The sequence below is a fragment of the Nanorana parkeri genome, unplaced genomic scaffold (genome assembly GCF_000935625.1).
Source record: "Nanorana parkeri isolate BGI_ZX_2015 unplaced genomic scaffold, ASM93562v1 scaffold402, whole genome shotgun sequence".
NCBI classification, from domain to species: domain Eukaryota; kingdom Metazoa; phylum Chordata; class Amphibia; order Anura; family Dicroglossidae; genus Nanorana; species Nanorana parkeri.
In genome coordinates, this window is record NW_017306670.1 from 981,367 (window position 1) to 1,004,045 (window position 22,679).

Consider the following 22,679-nt stretch of genomic DNA (forward strand, 5'->3'; position numbering starts at 1 on the left):
TAACCAATGAGCTAATATCTTTAATTTTCAAAGCTTAACCGAACAAATTGAAAAGATAAATGATTATTAGGGGCAACTGCTCCAGATTCTCCCTGCTCCAATTTTGGTAAACCTCCCCCAGTGAGTAGGCTTAGGTTTTATGTATCCATATCCCTTTAACACCCCCCCCCCTCAACAAGGCCACACCCGCTATTTGCTGTAGCTTGTTATGTGTGCCATAGCAGTGCTCTACTTAGGGCACCCCAGGTCTGTCACAACCAGTCTCTGCTGGGAGACGGGATGTTTATAACAGGCTCAACAAATATTATATTAATGAAAGTTGGGGGTTCAAGAATAATAAAAATTAACATTTACTTGACATTTTAATGACCGGGTATACTTATACATTAATGTACACACATCATTAGGTCCCTGATCACTATAGTAGTTTATGGTCTATACCAGCATTTCTCAACCAGGGTGCCGTTGCACCCTGTTGTGCCTTCTGGCTTCCTCAGGGGTGCCCCAGAATTTTGAGGTAGTGGGACTAGGATGTGAAGAGGGGGATAAAGACTGATGTGAAGGTGCTAACTTATCTAAAAGGGGAATTCTGATGTGAAAGAGGAGGAACTCTGATATGAAAGAGGGGACCCTGGTGTGAAAGAGGGGGTTACTGATGAAGAGGGTGGCTCTGATGTGGGGGGGGACCTTGATTTGAAGGGGCACTTTGATGTGAAGGGGGAAACCCACTTTTTTGGGTTTTCTTGTGTCCCCCTTAAAATTTATGACATTTTAGACTGGCGTGCTTTGAGATTTGACATACTTTTAAAGGGTGCCAAAAAAAAGTTGAGCAGGGCTGGTCTATGCATTTACAGCGGTGCCAGGCTGCAAAATGATCACCAGGGAACAGATACATTCAACTGCATGAATGTATTTGTTCCCTGTCTTTATACAAGAGTCATAGAGCTTCAACAAAAACAGGCCAATTAAACTAGACTTGCTGTCTAGACCTAGTAAAAGTAAGAGTTCCATTTCATGTAGATGCGGCTATTCATTTTCTATGAACCAGTTACTTAGCTGCAAATTTTCAAAGGTAGGAAAAAAATAAAAAGTCTAAGGTTCCACGTGGTAGGGCAGTGTTGTAGTGTTAATAATTTATTGGACCAACAGATGCACCACACAAAAGTATAGAGTATCTTCATCATTCAAATAGAATACATTTTGATTTTTCTCTATCAAATCTAAAAAAATACAAGGCATGCTGGTAATTATTTAGTGCTGTGACGTCTGTAAAAACACACCCAAAAATAAATCTGCTGTGTGCGTATGTAAAGAGTAACAAGTCATTTTCATATTGCTATGGTAACCTCTGTTTACTTGGCATTTGCATGGTGTTGGAATACAGACACTCATTGTTATTTGAAACCCTCAGCAGTATTTAGTAGTGATGAATGAAGAAACCGGAGGTTGGTCAAAAATTAGAAATTCACTAAAAGTAAGAGCTCCAATAGCATTCTTTCATTGCATTGTTCAAAGGTCAGATGGATCAGGGGCATGTCAGAAGATTATTGATGTTACCACTTACTGAATATCAGACCATTACCGATTCTGCTTCTCTACAAACTCCTGCAGGACTATTGGCCAGATGAAACTCATAACTATTAGGGAAGCGAACCTATGCTAGATTTCGTAAATTATTCTTTCAACATACACGTGGCTGTCAAAAGGGATAGACTGGCTTTTTGCCATACAATGAAAACAGCCAACTCACCTCTAATTTTCTTTTGTTTGAAAATGGAGTGCATTTGTTTGTGTCTTTGTATCGTTATACCAGAATATAGTGATGTCTCTTAGAATGTACTTACATATGTATTAAAGAATATCTCTGAGCAAAATCATATGTTTAGTTTTTGATAGACTGGGGAAAGGTTAGGCTCTTATTTGCTGTCTAAGTACCCATTTGGGAGATTCAGGCTGCTTTTTGTACTGGTGCCCATTGTCACTGAGAAAAAAGTGAGGGGAAATCCTTAATTTTAGAGTTGTCCCCAGAACAAGAGGTAAGGGGGAATCTTGCAATGGCGACACCTGTTCTAGGGAATTCACCTGACTTAGAGGAGATTTCCATTAATTTTCTGTTGTGCCTCGGAACAGGAAGTGATAAAAAAGTTCCCCAATATATTTATAAAAACAAAATAAAGAATATATATAGAAAAATAACCTGGCAGGGGTTTTACCTCTTCCGTTCTCTATCCAAAGGTAAAAAATACTTTTGGACATACATAAAATGTAATTCTTGCATATGTGCTGAAAAAATGGCAACCTCTTTGAGGATATAAATATATGCATCATGAGTATTCATAAGACAGGATTAAAATACCGTATTTGGATAGATGATAGATAGATAGATAGATAGATAGATAGATAGATAGATAGATAGATAGATAGATAGATATGGATCTAAATAGAAGACATGAGTAGCGCTCATCCCCAAAGGAGCAGCCCGGGTCATCTATAGTCTGGGGATTTTAGCGACCAGCTGCCCCATTAGCATTAACCACCCTCTTCTAGTGACCAGCAGAGCTGATATCCAGGCCGCAAGCATGATGATGAAGAACTTTATTAACTTATTCACACTGGGAGAGAGGATTTAGGGGGCCTAGACATTCAGGGTAGAATAGAAACAGACTACAGACTCACCAGTCCCTTTTAGTATTTCAGTATGGACTCACTTGTAGCATGGTTTGAGCCGCAGATGAGCTAGGATTCACTCAAATCTTTGGTAGGAGAGACACCAGACTTGCTCCTAAAGTCCTCTATATTCCAGGTACCAGTAGCAGTCATCAGCTTCCCTGGTTCTCCTCCTCCAACAATAGCAGGGGCCTCCTATAGACTTGAGACATAACAGAGCATTTTCCACGCTCAGGTGTTTCCTCCCCCCAGGCCTGGGGGCCGGCTGGACAGTACCCCAACCTGGACTAAACCATAGCTGGAGACAGACTGAGCACATGACAATTTCCTAGAGTATATATGCCTGGTCCTAGCATGCATCACTAGCCATGAGTGCCCCAATGATTGTCTGGTGGGCTACACACTTACAGTGTCCCTTATTGGAACGTGCCATACTGCAGCAGAGTAACACTCTACTCAGTCAGGTACAATCAATGCCAGAACACTTGGAATTACCCAGATAAATGCCAATTATGGGGTCTATTCACTAAGCTGCCGAAGGATCTAGCCGTAGCTTCGGCTGATCCTTCGGCTAGTTTCGGCCCCAGGAACCCTTCGGTTCAGGAGAACCAAAGGGCTCCCGAATTTGGCCGAGTGGCTCAGTCGAGCCGAAGGCATATGCCTTGACTCGAATGAGCCGCGGTGAAAGCCAAAGCTGGCTGAAGGGCCGGCCATTGGCCGGCCGACAGCATGCTTATGACAGCTGGGCGGAGCAAGCTGTCATCTCACAGCTGGCTCCGGCCACTTTCAGAGAGATCAGCATCCCTGGTTACCAGCTAACCAGGGACGCTGTCATTACACACTGAGAGCGGCCTCTCCGCGTTCTCAGTGTGTAATGACAGATGGCGTTCCTGGTTACCTGGTAACCAGGAACGTCATCTGTCATTCCTCCCCCGGACGCTCTGGAAGTCTAATAGGCTCCCAGCCGCCCGGGAGAGAAACACTTTCTCCCAGAAAGGTTCACTCTGCTCGATCGAGTAGAGTAAGCCTTTCCTTGCTCGTTTTTTTTTTCTTCTGACATCGGAGCCGTTTGCTGCAGTCAGAAGAAAAAAAAAGAAATCACCATAGGAATGCATAGCTAGATTCCTAATGGCTATTTCAATTTGCAATAGCCAAAAGCAAACTAGCCATTGCACCCGCCCACTGCTGCTGTCAATCAGCAGAGGGGGACCTGCAGTTCTCCATCAGATCCCCTTCTGGTGATTGACAACAGCAGAGGGCAGGTGCAATAGCTAGTTTGCTATTGGCTATTGCAAAGTGAAATAGCCAATAGGAATATAGCTATGCATTCCTATGGTGTGTTCTTTTTTTGTTTGACGGCAGCAGAACCGCCTGGCCAATAGGAAACAATTGGGTGGAGCTAGCTGTCACTGCTAGCTCCGCACAATCGTTTTCTATTTTTTTTTCTACTTTTTAAACAATTGTTCTATTCTGCTCGGTTCCACAGAGGGACCGAGCAGAACAGCTGAGCCAAATGTACAACCCAGCACAACCGAAACGCCCTCACGCGTTTCACCACTAAGGCTTAGTCATGGAGGTAAAGTTCCTATAGATCGGATAAAACTTATATCCTTAAACACACCCCACCACGGGTGTAAAGTGGATTGTGTCTTGTCCACTGGTTAACCATATAATGGCCAACTCCAAATCTCAAAATATGTGAGATGTTCCTACTCCCTAAATGGAGCCATACGGAAAACGCCGCACTCTGAGTTTATGCTGCCCAACTTACCACTAATGATCATACATTAATGAAATCCAATATATCATAAATAATATTAATTACCCCAAAACATAATTATCTACTAGATATAATAAATATACATACTTAATATGAACTGTTACAAATATTAAAAGTATGAAAAACCTCCAATACCCATGAAAGAAATATCAAATATAAGCGCAAATCAAAACAGCGAATCATAAGCAAGTATCCACCATTCAGTAACTTTTCAGTAGGTATGTCAAAATGTTGTCAAAATTGTGTAAATACCTATAGCAGCAGTAATCATAAATGAACTATCCATTATTACAATAAAAGGGCAAACCTTCAATCTGAAAAGTACCGTAGAGTGCTAAATCTTGATAATTAAGATAACACCCGCCTTAATTAAGCTAAAACAACGTTCAAATAGATAACTATAAAAATATTAAAGATTGTTACCATGATGTTGCAATAGTTCAATAATACATGCATACATAAATCTATATATAATACTACCGTGATGGACGACAATCTCAATACAAATGAGTAAACTAAACATGAGATTGTAGTCTATCACAGGTGAGAGCTTGGAGCGGTGGCTACTTTACAACACACACAGGGACCATGGGGAACAAAAGTAGGACAGTGTCAGCACCAATTCAGAGATGATTTGAGGATCTAGAGCCGACTGATGCACGAATAAGTTATATTTTTGTTAATAGTTAAGGTCCTTGAATGCATGTTTAAGATTTATTTCCTGAGTTTAGTGCCACGTTAAATTAATATACAAGTGTACAATATGTGTTTTATTGAGGCATTTGAAAAATATTAAATTTACATGCATTACCTGAACTGAAACTTTACCTGTAGGCAATTGGTTGTGGCTTGAAAAAAAAAAAATAAAGCAACTGTTGGGAAAGTGTTACCTAATCAGTGCTGGAAATATAAATACTTCCAAAGGTATTGACTGTGATACTGTTCAAGGCAAAATAAAATATTGGCCTGCAGCCTGGGAAACGATTTAATCTTTTCAGGAAGAATGACCTAGCCAGTTGGTTTTAAATTACTCTTCAATCTTTGTGAAAACGTTTCTCTGTCTCGTGTTCTCTGTAGTTTTTCAGGCTGTATAAAAGATCGAAATTAAAATAACTCCTGAGTAAAATCAGCACTAAAAATAATTTACAGTTTACTAGGTTTACTGCGCGTTATGTATTTGCTGAAATTGGCATTTATTAGGAGAGATTAGATACAATGTGCAAGGACAGCAGGGTGCCATTCAATAGCTTAAAGCCTTACGGACTACTAGATGTTTTATTAAGTGTAGTGTATTGTAATTGTTAATCATGATTGTTTTTTATTTAAAAAAAACTAGTATATGTAAACCCAATTACTACAATCTCATATAAGTTATAAAGTAGAATTATGGCAGCCTTGGGTTGCCACCTTTTCTTCAAGCGAAACCTGAACACTCTAGCGACGCGTAGACATTTTTTGGAGTCGTGGCTTATTCATGTTTAAATAGCGCCACCCATTCATATGTAAATATCACAGTCGAGACTGTACAGTGCGGGACCAGTAGCCCCTATATTAATTTCCGTTGCCCCTGTCTGCCCGACATCTTGTGTCCGGGTTTCTGCTGCCATGAAACCCAGACACAGCATTCAAAACCCGAACTGTCCGGGTGAATCCTGGACAGGTGGCAACCCTATGGCAGCCCACTAAAAAATAATGTGCTGCAGCACTTAATTGTATAGCCTCATTTAGATGGGCCGCAGACTCCACCGCCCTCTTAAAAAACCAATTTGCGGTGGATAGCTTTTGACAGGACAGTAAAGCTGCTTGGCATGTGTTTGACACGTGGTTGCTGTGTGGTCCCATTCCCCTCTATAGTTGCATTTGCTGCCAACCATGACATGCATAAAAAAAAGCATCACGACCACAACAATGTATACAGCACTGTCTGGCCGCAATGCTAACATTGTAGCGGGCAGCTGAGGAACAGTAAAACCGCAGATCAACTGCCTGAATGTACCGCCCATGAGCTGCCTCTCTAAACGAGGCCTAAGTGCCCGTGAATTTGCAGTTACCTTTTGGTTCCTCTGCAAAGTCCAAAATAATTTGTTGAACCTGCCAGTGAAGTCCACCTAATGCAGCTTCCCTTGAAGGGTTGATAACATTGCTGCACTGCTCCTGAATTCACAGCAGAATTGCCATTGTCATGTAGCCTATGCCTGCTTGCACTACAATGGAATATAAAAATGTTGCAGGGAGCATTGATATCACTATTGTCACTGCCTGTACCATTTCGGTCAACAGCTGGTCACATCTAGACCCCCCCCACCACTGCTTTCTGGGTTGACTGCACTGTTTCTGGTGCTGAAACTCTCCCACTGTGAGCTGCAGTGTCTGGGAGGGGAAACAAGTGAGACACAAATGAAGGAGGATTTTGTTTACTGAGAGAAGGTAAAGGAGGTTTTTTGTTTACTTTATGAGGCTTGTGCATCACATAGTAACTGTATTTGGTACACGTTTAGACTGCCATACAGCAGCCTATAGTTGTACTAGGTACCAGGCAAATGAAAAAAAGTTATTTTCAATATTTTTTAATCTGCGGATTTCTGTAATGACCTGGTAATCCTCCCATGAAGGTCCTTGTTCCGGCATTTCCTATTATGGGATGGCAACACTCAATTGTGCTTCTGTGCTGTCACGCTTATAAATGGGGCTACAATTAGTGAATACAAATTACACAAGCACCACTGTTGTCACCGTCATAGAAAACACACCCTGAGAAATACCATGCAGCCAATGGAGTGCATGTTGACAGGAAGTGGCTTAAAGTGTCTGCTGGAGATAAGCAACACTGAAATAAAGCAAAAGATACAAAGGTGAAAACAAGTATTTTAATAAAATAAAATGACAATTGTTTTTGGCGCACAGTGCCTTGGAAAGCTATATGCTGTTCATTTAGGGTTTACAACTACTTCAAAAATTATTCTTTACAGAATTGTCATTCTTTTACCCTGATTTTGCACTAGAATAAGAAGTTTAATGTGCCATATTTTGAGAATGTTTGCTGACGGTCTGGCTGTACAATTTAGCATTGTGCATTTTAATGCATGATTGCTAAAAACAGAACTGAACTAGAAATGTAAAATAGCCTTCTTGCAGCTTTGCTTCCTTTTAATATATGTTGCGTTCTTCAGGTTTTTCAATAAATAATCATAGCAGATTAAAGGCTAAACCAGCTAACCCTGCTGAAAGGCACGTAGATACAGTGGCATCAACTGTAGCTCAAAAAATCCTTTAGCAAAGTTATAAACTCATCTTCTCCACAAAGAATTGGAAAAACATTGTTTTGTAAGAAGGGGTACATTGGTCCTTGTATCTTACCTTTCTTTCTTACGTATGTCTTAAAGCCTTGTACCAGTCATTTTTTAAAACCCTTGGGGAGATTCTCCCTCACTTACTGTCCCTGTGACACCTGCATAAGAAATGGAGGAGGGTGTGTTGTCACTTTGACAGAAAGGCATGGACAGCAAGCAAACATTCTCAGAAGTGCAACTTAAAATGAGTTTTTGTCCTATTCTTGGGTCCCTCGCAGCTCTTTTGGTTCCTCTTGCTGACTTCTACATCACTACTGCCTCCTGTAATAGGTGGAGGGCAGGGGGAGGAACCAGTGAGAGCTGCCGGGGGCCCAGAAGATTGACAGGACTAGAAGTGTGGGTTTTAGTGTGGACTTCAGCTGGTGATTTCTCAGGATTGGAGCTGCGTTCAAAAGAGCAGCCAGCAGGAAAGGTAAGTGACTTGGTTTCGTGAAGGACCGTTCTTGCCAGACCAATCTATTAACATTTTATGAGGAAGTCAGTACTAAATTAGACAAAGGAATACTAATAGACGTAGTGTATCTGGACTTTGCTAAAGCATTCAACACAATACCCCTCAAACGTTTAACCCATAAACTAAAGTCTATAGGTCTAGATGAAATTGTATGTACGTGGGTGGAAAATTGGCTGCAAGAACGGATCCCGAGGGTAATGATAAATGGGTAATTCTCTAATTGAGCAAAGGTTGGGAGTGGGGTGCCCCAGGGTTCAGTCCTGGGACCGATCCTGTTCATCTTATACATCTACCACATAGAGATTGGACTAAATAGCTCAATGTCGGTTTTTGGTGGATGACATTAAACATTAAATTCCAAACAGGTTAAATTCACACTACAACAGGACCTAAGCAAAACTGAGGCATGGGCTACAAGATGGTGAATGCAATTTAATGTTGAAAAATGTAAGGTTATGCACATGGGAGCAAAGAACATGTGCGCAAACTGCTACTTGGCGGGTGTTACTTTAGGGAAGTAAGACATAGAAAGAGACCTGGGGGCCCTCATAGACCACAGATTTGGCAATAGTAAGCAATGCCAAACAGCAGCCAGTAAACCTAACAAGATACTTCCACTTTATAAAGCATTGGTTCAGCCTCATCTAGCGAATGCGGTACAGTTCTGGTCGCCAACTCTCAAGAGGGACGTCCTGGAACTGTAGAGAGCTCAGAGAAGGGCTTCGAAATTAATTAAAGAGCTAGAAGGCCTGAGTTATGAAGACCGCATTCAAAATCTAAACTTACTCCCATAGAAAAGAGGCGATTAAGAGGGGACCTTATTGCAGTCCTCAGAATCATCAATGGAGATCACAATATTAGGAACAAACTGTTTAATCCCAAAACTGTATTGGGAACCCGGGGACACAACAAGAGGTTAGAATAGAAGGGGTTCAATCTTAGAATGCGTAAGGGGTATTTCACTGTGAGAGTAGCGAAAGCTTGGAATTCCCTCCCACAAAAAGTGGTATCCGCTGAAGACATTGATAAATTCAAGAACCTTCTGGATGAATTTCTTCTTTCGCAGAATCTACAGGGATATGGGAAGTGTTAGAGCCAGATAAATACAGACACGCACATACACACACAGGTTGAACTGGATGGACCCTGGTCTTTATTCAAACTTGCATGTTACTATGTTGCTTAATTTACAGATATGGCTTTGTCTTAATTACTGTATTGACAGGTCCAATTTAACTTAGGTGAATGAGTAGCACTTCAAGTAAGTATCTCGAATATCCATCTAGGGCATCTGCTTTTTCATCCAGCAGCAACAGAGAGAAGCCAGCAATATTTCCCCAGTTTAGAGCTGCCAAAATATTGAAATATGACTGATGATTGGTTGCAATAGATTGCAGTTTAGATAATGAGTCTGCCATAAGTGACAAATATTTATATACAAAAAACAAAATGTTTTTATTTTTCAACTTTTCACTGTATAAAGTCAGGCAGCTAAAGCTAAATTGAATAGAAAACTCTAGCGAGGAATATGCCTTGGTCTAACCAATTACTGTACGTATTGTTCTTTATGCAGGCATCAGGTGTCCAGGTTGACGATTCTGTTACCCTCTTGTTCCAAGATATGAAGCTGAAGAAGTGTGGAAAAAAAGCCGTTTTCTTTGGCTTCAGCAGTGATGAAAAATACATCGTTGTGCAGGAGGGAAAGGAAATCTTGTCAGATGACTGTGCAAATTTTTTCCCTCGGTTGAAAGCACTCTTCCCTGAAAACAAGTGCTGCTACGCCTTGTTGGATATTCACTATGTTACTGGGGAATCAAAGAAACAAGACCTAATATTTGTAATGTGGTAAGTAATTGGGAACTAACATGCATGCACTATGCATTCTTTGCTATGATGGCCTAAGGTCTGTGTTTAATGTTTAAGCCACCTTAAGTACATATGAATGATTATGTATTTTTTGTGCAAACTTCATGTCTTGATATTTTTGATGTTGAAGGGTTATGACTGCAAATGCTAATTAGAATGCACTGCAAACAGAATACTCTCTCATTTATACCATACCTCCCAACCGTACCGGATTCTACAGGATTGTCCCACATTTTTACCCATATCCTGTGATCCTGTGGACCTTAGGATTATCCTGGTACATCCTACTCAAATCCTGCTGTCCAAAGCTGTAATAATGGGCAGGGGAACCCTGTCGTCCAAACTATACCTATGGAGTTAGAGAAGTAAGCAAATAGCAGGGAAGACAGCCTTAGAGAGTATTCTGACAACAGTATATACTGACCTGAGACTAACATGCTTATCAATGCCGTAGAAGGAATGGAAGGAACACTTTCACACTCAAAAGTATAAATAATGTTGTGTAAACTCATCTGCTATACAAATGCAGGTCACTAGACTGATGGGCAAGTTCATTAACAGGCACTGTGCTATACAGAGCCCTGGTGACATACAGTAAAGTATAAGTACTTTAGCAGGGCTCCTGAGAACACCCATCCATAGAGACTAGTAGAGCACAGTGGTGCCAGAGTCTTACCAAGCCTGCCAAACCTGCCCCCTGTAATTCTTCCTGGCCATACACAATGCAGTCTGTACATTCTGCTAAGCATACGGTAAATGAGATGTAAACCCTCATTGCATGATATTTAGTTTTATCTGTGCACTGTGTATCATAACCAATTTCCATTAATTTTAAATAACATACTTGTTTCCACATTTTGGAAATGTGGAGGAATGTCCAGCAGGCTCCATGTGGGTGTGTGGTAGAGGTAAGGTACTATCTCTGATAAAGAAATCTTTTGTACAAATGGTGGTTTGTACAATCAATGTTTATTATTTGTTACAAATGAAATAGCATTTTACCATATGAATATGTTATTTTGTGGTGTAGCACCTGAAAAGTCTCAATGGTGGAGCTCCGTTAAGCTCACAACTCAAAACATGGCAAAACTAGTGAATTTTCTGATTTAAACACATCAGCTGTGTTCACAGCACAGTGTTATTAACTTGCTAAATGCTTTCACGTATTGCCAAATGCTCTGCAATGCTCATCACATATGATTCAACCTGACTGTGCAACCTCTTCTAGATCTACCAACAATTATGTAGTGCAAGGGCCTGCATGATTGGATACAAATTGATTGATTAGTTTAGGTAGGTCCTACCATTACATAGCATTGGTAAGTTTAATTTGGATGGTACAAAATAGAGAGCTTTATGGGCTTAAAAAGATTGCCTATGGTAATAGGATAGTACACGTAAAAAAGAAAAAGCAAGTTCAGAAATGATGTGCTCCTACCTACAAACCCAGACATTAACATGGCTATGAATAGCCTATGGAGCCTCTATGAATATTCTAATTGCATATGGCCAAGTAAAAGGTTTCTCACACAAGAGAAGTGTACCTCTGCTGAAGCCAAGCAGGCTCAGTTATATAAATATTTAATGCTGTGGGGAATAGAATAGACCAGTATTCATCAACCTTTTTTTAGTCACAGCGCCCTTTAAAATGATGACAAATCTTGAGGCACCCAGTTTAAAATGTAAAAACGGTAATGTAAAAAAAAAAAAATGATGTTCTTCCAAAAATATCTACCAGATTGTTATCCCAGAAAGGGGTCTGGTATTGGTTTTAAGTGATTTTTTTTAAGGGAGGATCCCATGCAAAAAACCCCCCCAATGATGTGGAGTTCCACCTTTTTCCCATTAGAAGCCCCCCCCCATCAAAAGCCCCCTTAAGGCTAGGTTCACACTTAGACGACACCTCCCTTAATGGCACCCCAGTCGCGCCGGGCGGACCGTGCAGTTTCCAGCATTCTGGGTGTCATGCGGTGTAGCGCAGGTGTGAACCTAGCCTCAACAGCATAGTTCCCCTCCTTTCACATCAGAAGTTCCCTTCACATCAAAGCTCTCAGTTCCCCCTTCACATACTACACAATACTCCTCACCACAATGCACCTGCAGCAACAGTGTCTGGTTGAACACTTCTGTCCTCTTCTCAATGCTGGGGGAGGTCCTGGATGTAGCCCGTCCTGGTATAGCATCATGCACTTCCATGGTGCTGATGGGCAGCTCATCTGCACTGAGGAAATGCATGACACTGTGCAAAAATTTGAAGACATGTCTGACAAAACCAGAAGGCACCCCAAGGTGCCATGGCACCCTGGTTGAGAAAGGCTGGAATAGACTATAATAAAAATAACATTTTATTTTCCATAGATTATGATGTCTTCATAGTAGATGCCGTTTAAGTGTTGATGACCATAAATCATTTATATCATTTTGATGATAAGCGTAGAGGCCTAAAACCCTGTTCATAAATCTGAAAATAAGTGGACAAGTCAGCGTTTATTGGAGGACACTGAAAAGGTTTTAGATAACACTTTGAGCAACAGAAGGGGTGACTAGTCAATGTTCTATTGGCTTGTGAATGTTCAACACTGTATTATCCAAGGACTGTGACCCTCATCTCTACCCATGGAAAAAAGTAATGGGCACCGGGACATTGATCACTGGTGTGACCCTAACTTAATAGCAGCTTGACATGTTTGGATTTTATTGAGAAATATTCACTGTACTAAATAACCTTGGAAGTTCAGCTATATTGTCCCAGATTGTTCACTTCTCCTGTCTTCTCCAAACTCTTCACCCTTTTGTGAATAACCCTTTATAACGAGCGAGTGGTAGTCAGCTTAAAGAGTTGCTAGGAGAGTGAAAGGAAAGTAAGCATGAGCTGCTGGGTAGGGGGAGACTAAAGTGAACCTGTTGTTTTGCTCTGCATGGGGAAACCACAGGATAACTATTTAGTTATGCTTGCACATGACATATTGTTTGAACATTGATCTGACCTTCTGACATTTAAATTTTCGGTTATTATTATTTATTAATATATTTTGTTTATCTACAGGGCACCAGAAGATGCACCTATTAAGGAGAAGCTACTATTTGCAAGCTCAAAACCATACTTAAAACAAGCATTCTCAGGTACATGTGGGATAACATCACATTGGATCATAGAATTACATATAAAGCCCAACTGCTGCCAAAACCTTTTTATTTTTACATTGAGTGAGAAAGGGTCAGAACTGTTGACATGTTTTATTGCTGTCTGCAAACCTGTTTGGAAGATTCTGACAAAACAGGAAGTGAAGGAAAATCTACCCACTGTTTATTTTACGTTATTTTACATTAAAGAGAACTGGAAAGAGAATTCCCCAGTTCCTGTCATGTGTCTGGTGTCAGACAGAACAGGAAGTAAGGGGAAATACCCCCAATCACAACAAAGATAGTAATGCGAAAAAAGTGAAAGTGTGTGAGCGTTTATTGCTGTCAACCCAAAAAAAGAAGCCCAAGCTTGGACCAGGGATCTTTGTCCTGAAAGGTTTTGTGCTATATAATCAATTAAGTTTTATAACTAAAATAAACAATGAAACCCGCAATATTCACCACCACCACCATGCACAATATAATGCCCCTAAAATATATACATCCTTTTCATACCTTTCAAGTCCATTATAGTCCTTTATATATTTATAGCAATTAAATAAAATCTCCCTTCTGCAGACTTGCTTAAAATCCTCCCCTTTCTCTCCCCTGTGAAAGCACAGCTCCCATTATGCTTTGGCCAATTACTGAAACCAACGAGAGTGCTGTAACAGAACAGTGATGGCGTTGTGTCCCTGTCCCCTCATTTTACCTGTGCCATGTACAAAGCACAGCCTGTAATGATGCTGAGGGTTTTATACAAAAACAGGCAGCCTGAGGCTGAGTAAATGGGGGGGGGGGGGGGAGGGTTAGGCAGAGCGGCATGGCCACTCTGCTGCACAATGTTTGCAGTGTACCTGCATTATTATAAAATAATAAATAAGTAGAATGCGCTTACATGAAGGTAGCAGATTTTTTTTGTCCATTATATAAGCTGATAATATGATCTCATATTGTTGAATGATTGTGGAAGTGTTAGCTTACCTTGGTAACCAAATTTTTTCTCTGTGTTTAGGAGTGAACAAGCAATGGGAGCTTCACAGCCAAGATGACCTTACTGTCGACCAGCTGGCACAAAAACTTACAAGTGGCAAAATTAAATCCTTGGAAGGTCACCACTTGTAGACAATCATTCAGTGCCAGGACCATAGACAACTTGCAAATGTAGCAGCACTATTTCAAGTGGAACTGAACCCCAAAACTGTAATATATTAAATGAAATGACACATCAACAAATACCACAATGCATATGGTACATAGAAGACTTAGCACAAGTGCAGTATCACACAATATTGCAATGTCAGCTCTCTTTATCCAATCATTTAAAGCCTGTACATATTTATTCACAACAAAAGAGCATTGTGTTTCCATCAGGGCAGATTAAAATATATCTCATTTTGGATAGTTTATGGAATGGTTAAAACCCATCAGGTTATTTTGCCATCTGTGTCTTAGTGGGGAAATTTTCTTTCTCTTCCTCCCTTGTACACAGAACAGGAAGTGAGAGGAAATCTCTTCAAAGTAAAAGAAATTCCCTCTTAAACAGTTATTTGCTCAACTGTCCCAACTAGAAGATTCACCTTTATATATTTTCTAAAGACAACTGAAAATGTTGAGGTTTTTTTGCTCATTTTCTTTACTGGTGAAAATGGAAACCAGGTCAAATATGGAGAGTGAATCTTCCCAGCATAGACACAGAGAGCAATATAAACAAGGGGTTCAACCCCCTCACCAGGCCATCCAAAAACACTTTGGTTCTAGACACACCATTGTCAACAGGACTCAAACAGAAAGTCCGATCATTTTCAGCTGTGATCAGAACAGGAAGCAAGGAGAACTCTTTCAATGGACACAGCTATTCCAATAACAACTGTCTTAGAGGGTATTCTCATAGACAGAGATTATTATTATGATGATATTACAGGATTTATATAACAGTTTGCGCAGAGCTTTACAATATAAGGAAGACATTACAGTTACCATACAATTGAAGACAAGATGATTAAGAGACACATTCATTTCGATGACATTTATTTTTGGGGCTGAGTTTCACTTGGGACAATATGTATAGTAGCTTGCTTTAAACATTTTACTACAGTACAGTTTTTTATATTTTACAAAACTCAGTTATATGTACTAGGAAAGCTTTTAAGTAATGTAAAGCTCTTTGTAATGTGCATTAACTGAAATAACCCGCTGGCAAGAATGGAAATCAATATATGCCCACCGTGCCTCACTGTGGTTGTCAAGTTTAAGAAAGTACATGCCGAAGTGAGACATCCATTGGTTATATACAGTATGACCATTGTGACACATGAAAACCTTTAATAATGATTTAACCCTCTTGACAGCCTTTATACTGGTAAATAGGCCAGTAAAATCATCAACTTTATTAATCATATATATATATTACACTCTGATACCTGTGTTGCAGGCTTCACCGTTGTTGGCTAAGGAATGTTTGTGTAGATAAAGCAATGCCAATTTTTCATTGCTATTCTGAATACTTTTTTGAGTTTGCATATAAGTAAGGAAGCAAGAAAGGTAATAAACTCATTTACAAAGTGGTTCATTTTTTTGTTGCTCTTTCTTACAGTGTAAAATCAGATACATGGACTTTGACATATTAAGCCAATGACAACAATTTTAACCTCTTGCCGTCCGCCCGTAGTAAAAAAACAGACGGACGGCACTGCTACATCTGCGGGTTAGGTTAAAAACAATTGGAGATAATAGCATTAAATGACTATCACTATGATTGTATATATAAGCTTACTTTTTACCAGAATGCCTTGTCATGGCATGGCACAGCTTGATATTAATATATACATTGCCGACAATTTTTCAGCACTCTACATGCATCAAATACATGCTCACTGATGTCCTAACTGTGTTACTGTCTCTAAGATCACGTGTAACAAAAGACTAACACGCGGGTCAACTAAACAAGCCTCCAATGTGTTCTTTTGTAGTAGTACCTCCTAGTATCTGCCCTATTGCTGGTACCTATTTACCTTGATTTCCTTGCAGACATAATTGGGCTAATTTACTAAAGGCAAATAGGCTTTTCACTTTGTAAGGGAATTTTCCCTTAGCTTAAAGAAGACCTCTGAGCATGTACAAAATTAGCCCTTGCAGTGGGGCTACTCCTGCACTGCAAGGGTTAAGTGCTCATTTTTGTCTATGGTCTAAAACAAAAAAGATATACTCACCTGAACCTTGGACCCGCCTGGCTGCTAGACTGGTCTCTCCCTCTTTGCTCCAGGCCAAGGAAACTTAATTCAGCAGATGAAAGACGGATCATGCTTAAGGTGGCCATACACCTGCCGATTATTGTACAGGTGTATGGAAGGCGTGCGAACGTTTCTACTGTACGGTCGCACGTCTTTTGTCTTACGAGCACATTGGAAAACCAGACGAAAATCGTACGATTTTCGGCGGGTTTGTGGCGTGCTTGTAAGACAAATGCCACACGGGCCAGTGTGCACAAGTGCACACTGCCCACTTAGCATTGTAGTCTTTGGAAGCCCTCAGCGGGGCAGGCTTGCGATGATCGCAAGTACGATCTGCCTGTCCAAGAGGGACAGATCGTACAAGCTTTTAATTACCTTACAACCATCGCAAGGTGAAAGTCGTGCGATAGTTGTAAAGTGTATGGCCAGCTTTACTTCCCTTCGACATCAGAAGATGTCCAGCAGTGCCATCAGCACCAAACTGGTGGAAACCATTGGGACCCAGGTACACCCATGTACTGTCTGGAGAAGTCTGACAATGGCCAGTTTAAAAAGCCATACTTCCGACGTGGATACAAGGCTAAGTGACTCAACTATGCACGAAAACATAGGAACTAGGGTGCAGAAAAATGGTAGCAGGTGATCTGGACTGATTAGTCAAAACTTACAATATTTGGCTGTAGCAGAAGGTAGTTTGTTCGCTGAAGGACTGGAGAGCGCCATATTACTACTACATATTGTACTACAAATTGGTTCATATTGATTTCCTTTAATAGGTTTTAGCACCATCTAGCGTTACTATTCAGTAGTTACAGTATATCCTCTGATTGCCATTTTCCTCGATCTACCATGATGTTTACTGGTAAAATATACTAAGATTAAAGCTAAACGGGGAACAGATATAAAAGGCACAAATAAATGCATCTTTCAAGTAGGTAAAAGTGAACTGGACTTTAAATCAGCTTCTTGTAGTCTCCTATAATGCAGCACTCAGGAAGAGCCAATCAGGTGTGCTGCATGCAAATATGCTAGCAAGAAACATGCTGATGGGAGGAGAGAGTGGAGTTAGCAGAAAGAAGACCTCATCAGTCTGCTGCTGTTCCTTTACTATGGGCAGAGCAGTCTCCGCAGAGTATGTCTTAATTCATATTTTATATATTAACCACCTCAGGGGCGGCCGTTGTAAAAAAAACAGCCGGCCGAGAGGTCTCTAGATCTGAGCGGGTGTCTTTAGATGTCCGCTCAGCCACGCCCACCTGCGCTCGTGAGCGGGAAACACCGGCGATTTAAAAACAGGCACCGATGCCTGTTAACATACAAGCTATAGAGCCGGCGGATCGCTTGTATGAGTCATAGCAATAAAGTTAAGTGGGAAAAAAAAAACAAATAGGAAAAAAAATTAAAGTTTCCAAAATAAAATTAAAGTCACACATAAAAAGTGCTATATGGCCTGTGGAAAATAAGAGTTACTCTCTGAGAGGATGATATCAGGGATGCTACCCCTACTCCTACCTTGTACCCCCATTCATGCTCCTACTCCCCAACTCACTGCTCAGTCGCTTTTTACTGCTCGTCCAGAGCATTGACGCTTGATAGAAGCAATCCTCCCTGCTCCCATTGGCTGGCTGGCGCACTGCTCCAGAGGTGCCCTCATTGCTTGGTGGAAAGTCATCTCTGTTTACCTAGCTTTCTCTGTATTGATTGGCCTGGCAGCCACACACCTCCTGACTCTCTTCTACTCTTGATTGTCCGCAGCGCTATGGCGCTCTATTCGAGCATCACAAGCTCAGAGCTCTGAGCTTGTGATAGTGTCCTACAACCTAGCTCCTGAACACTAGACTTGCCTTATGTTTGGATTCCTTGTTACTGACCCTACCCTGACCTCAGATTGTCACTGGATTACACTTTGCTGCCTTCCCTGACCTCAAGACACCTCTGAATTCCGCTTTGTCTGGTGCCTGCTCTGACCTCGGCTTGCTTTTATGCTTTGTTCGCTGCCTGCTTAGATTACTAGAACCCTGTCTTAAGGTCCCCACACACCTTACGATAATCGTACGATAATCGCGGGAAATCCCACGATCGTACGATTATCGTAAGGTGTGTGGAAGCCGTGCGACCTCTACTAATGTAAGGTCGCACGACTTTAAACTTACGGACATGTTCAAAAACCCGCCGAGCATCGTACGATGTTCGGTGGATTTGTGGCATGTCCGTACGATAACAACCGTACGGGCCGGTGTGCGCAAGCGCACACTGCCCGTTCGGCATTGCGGTCATCGGAAGCCCGCCGCTCAGGGGGCGTGGCTTGCGATCATCGCAAGTATGATCTGCCTATGCAACATAGACAGATCGTACATTTTTTTAAGTACCTTACAACCATCGCAAGACAAAAGTCTTGCGATGGTTGTAAGGTGTGTGCCCAGCCTTATGGAGACTCTCCAGTGGTGCTTTGGCTCACACCTGCCACTCCAGAAGATCACAGGTATTCTTTTTTGATACCTACTTTGTTACTTCAAATAGGTGGAAAAGAAGTAAACCCCTTCATCCCTAATATATCTTTGATCATTCTCCAAATTGTATCTATTCTTTGAAGATTCGGGGCAACATCTTAAATATGAAAATACCCTTTCCCTAAAGCCGCCAAACCAGGGGCGGGCGATTCCGACCCTCCGGCTGTTGTGGAACTACAAGTCCCGTAAATCATTGCAAGACTTATAGTTGCAGGAATAGCTCTCAGAGGCATAAGCATGTCGGGAGTTGGCTGAGGTTGTCCCCACACATCTAACAACTGATCCAGAAAATAATTCCCCTTACGCCAAACCACAAAATGTTACAGCTGTGCTGCTAAATAATATATTCAGATTGGAGATGGCTACATTGCCATCATCAACTGGACATTGTAGCTTTTCTATAAATTGGGGGTAGGCATAGAGCTATTCAAACTCTTCTTCCTCTCAGTGGAGTCAGGGTATAGTTTCTGTGGCAATGTCAAGGATCAGGCAATCTGGAAAGCTTTAAAAAGATCCCCAGTGGCTCTCCAGCAACAGAAGAAACTTGCTAGAATATAATGAGGGGAATTTATGAAAACAGGAGCAGAGTAAAACTGGAGCAGCTGTGCATGGCAACCAATCAGCTTCTCTCTTTCATTTTCAAATCTTAAAGGAGAACTATGAGATGAGTGATTTCCACTAAAAACACTGACCCCATAGCTCTCCTTTAACTGAACAGGCTGAAGAGAGAAGCTGATTGGTTGACATGGGCAACTGCTCCAGTTTCTGTCTGCTCCCGTTTTGATAAATTCCCCTATGAGATTTGATATGAGTAAAGAAAAGGTTTTGCTTCTCTCAGAGCAGACAGAAGACATCCATTCTGCTAGGACACTAGCAAAAAACCTGAACCTTGCTGGGAGCGGGAGGGGTTTTACTGGGCTGTCCTTACCGCTTTGTTTGCCTTGTTTCTAATGTCCAGAAGGCAGCAGCATAACCACAATGTACCTGAATACTTTATCCTGTGTCCCTTAATGTACAATTAAGAAAACACCTTTTCACTCAGGTCAAGCAAAATCTTGAATCCGCAGTTTGTTATGCAGCCCTGATCAGCTTATATTTTATAGTTTGAAGAAGTGAAATTTGTTGAAAGATTTACTTCTCAGATCCCAGAGAAGGCGAGAGATTGAATAATGGAGTTGCCTTGGGCAAGCTAAGCTAGGCAGTTAGTGGTGTTCGGTATACGTGTTCCTGTTAATAATAACTCCATGCCAAGTGAATCTCTGGAAGGTGCAGTTTAGTATAATGGCACTAGGTGGTAGCAAGTGGTAAGGAAACAAGAAATCGACTTGTATCACAACATACACTTTTCTTTAAAGAAGTTGTAGCAAATACTATCCTGTTATAACGTCAGCATTGTAATAGGAATACATATTAGAGTTGTTTTTGATATTTGCTTTCAAAACTTACTTGAGAAATTCCCTTTTATGTAGTGAGTGCTGCCTTCTGTCTACCCATCACTTTCATCAACGTCCTGGATTCCCAGTGTGCTTTGCATCTCTTTCCCTGCTGCTTGATGTGATGCAATCTTGATTTCTAAAGCCTACTATCCCATCATGCACTGCTTCCAGCAAGCAATGATAATGTTACATTGTTCAGATGTTGAGTTGCAACTGTTTGGAAGGCAGGCTCTGTGAAAGTGGTAACACAGAAAGTGCCGAGTGAAATGATATATGTACATTGAGGAAGTACATCCCATGGGCATCTTCACAAGTAAGTTTACATACTTCTAGATGGATATGGTTTGTTGGGAGTGGGATGGAACTTATGGAAATCCAATATAGAAATACAGATTTTTTTAAACTTTTGACCAGATACCCTTTATGTGTCTCTTTAAGTGTGGGGCACACTTTATAAAACACTAACACGGCGACAATGTCTGCAAATACTTTACCACCGCCCTCACTGGCATGCATACTTAGTCGTAATCCCTCACCGCCTCCTCGCATTAGTGGAGCTCTCACTAATGGAGTGGGAATCCCTGGTACGGGGGAGCATGTGACCTGTGCTGGAGTCTTAGTGGCTAATTGCCAGGACTAAACACTGTCACGTGGGGTGCCGTGATGTCATTCCCCTATCTAAGCTCCAACTCAAAGAAGTTGAGAAACTTAGATGGGAATGCTGCAGTGGGGAGGCAGGTAGGAAGCATGGCTGGGTAAGTATACATGTCTGAATAGGCAAAGTGACAGCGCCCCTCTAAAATTATTCTGAAGCCTGTAAAATACACTGATAATAGTTATCAGTCCCACTGGGGCAGGGGCAAACATGACATAGCAGCCAACAGGTGGAACCATGGTGTGCAGTGGGCAACACAGGCATCTGACATACTAAGAAGTGTCAAATGCTAAACATACTGTGAGCAGGTGTAGCTCAGGAGAGGAAAGATGGGAGTCACAGGTGATGGGTCTAGTAAGTATTTTCAATGTATGTTTACAGGCTAATTTTTTCGTTATTTTTTTTTCTTGCTTTCTTTTTTTTAAGTCACTTTATCTATTACAATATTTGCACTCTCAAAGCGAGTGCTCTCTTGTCTTGCAAGTGTGAGACGTATTACCTTCAACCATATCCCCTCTTTAGTGTGTAATCTCATAGATTTTATAGCATTTTACTTAATACTGATATACACGGAGTGGCCAGATTATTATGACCACCCCATCAGTACTTCGTTGGGCCACGAGATGACTTTGTTGGGCCGCCTGGTAACTCCACGAGATGTTGAAAGGTGATGCGAGGAATCTGACACTGCACTGTTGCCCTTCTGTTGTCTTGTACCAGTCTTGCCACTCTCCGTTCTGCCCTAACATTGACTAGTCGCTGACGGCCACAAGTCGCAGGTTCAGACCCAGATTTTCGGCTGACAGTCCAGTCTTTAAACACTTTAACAAACAGCTGCTCTTTAACATTTAACAAATTCTGCTGTTTTGCTGATACTCGCTCCATGACTCCGAGCGCCAACAATCATCCCACGTTCAAAGGCTGTTAAATCGTGTTGTTTACCCATATCTTCAGGGAAAAAAAAAATCACTTCTACTGTCGTGGTAAACAACCTGCTTCCCTATTTATAATGGTCTGGCCCTCTAGCAACTTCAGCGCAAAATTATAGCTAATTTTCCTACAAACGTCAGGTGGTCATAATAATCTGGCCACTCAGTGTAGAGATATTAAGGTAGAGGTTTTTTAGTCCATTCCTGTTTTAGGGTGACCATGCTGACCCTCCATTGATTTAGTATGGAGAGCGAGCATTGTCAGGCTAGAACAGAACTACATATCTCCCCCCTTTCTACTCATCTTCATAACATTCCGGGTATGTGGTAGTTCACGGCATGTAAACTGAAAGCAGTCAGCAGAGGCAGAAAGCACCAGAGGTTTTCTGGCAAGATCAACAGGCATTTTTTTTACACTTATTGAACAGGTGTAACAAAACACTTTTAATGGTACATTTAACATACCAAAAGGACCAAATAAGAGAAATGTATTATTATGGTTTACGCACACTTTAAGCATGCATTAAGAGGAAGAACTCTGGGCATGTTACCCTGCACTGCAAGGATTAACTGCTCGTTTTTGTCTAGGGGCTACAATAAAGAAAGAAAAGGTGGAAAGAAGCGCTGCAACCCTGGGATTTGCTGGAACGGTATAGGTACGACCTTTAAAAGAATT

The 22,679-nt window shown here is 41.2% G+C and overlaps 1 protein-coding gene across 1 annotated transcript in view; it reads left to right on the forward strand.

Annotated features, from left to right (window-relative positions):
* The window catches only part of LOC108789515 (destrin-like), a 17,126-nt gene extending 2,670 nt beyond the window's left edge, over positions 1–14,456 (forward strand). Inside the window, exons 2-4 of the mRNA XM_018559551.1 lie at positions 9,825–10,096; positions 13,164–13,240; positions 14,256–14,456. Of these exons, the coding sequence (XP_018415053.1) occupies positions 9,825–10,096; positions 13,164–13,240; positions 14,256–14,365 (459 nt within the window). The 3' untranslated portion in view covers positions 14,366–14,456. The remainder of the gene's footprint in view (positions 1–9,824; positions 10,097–13,163; positions 13,241–14,255) is intronic.
* Positions 14,457–22,679: the final 8,223 nt, after the last annotated feature.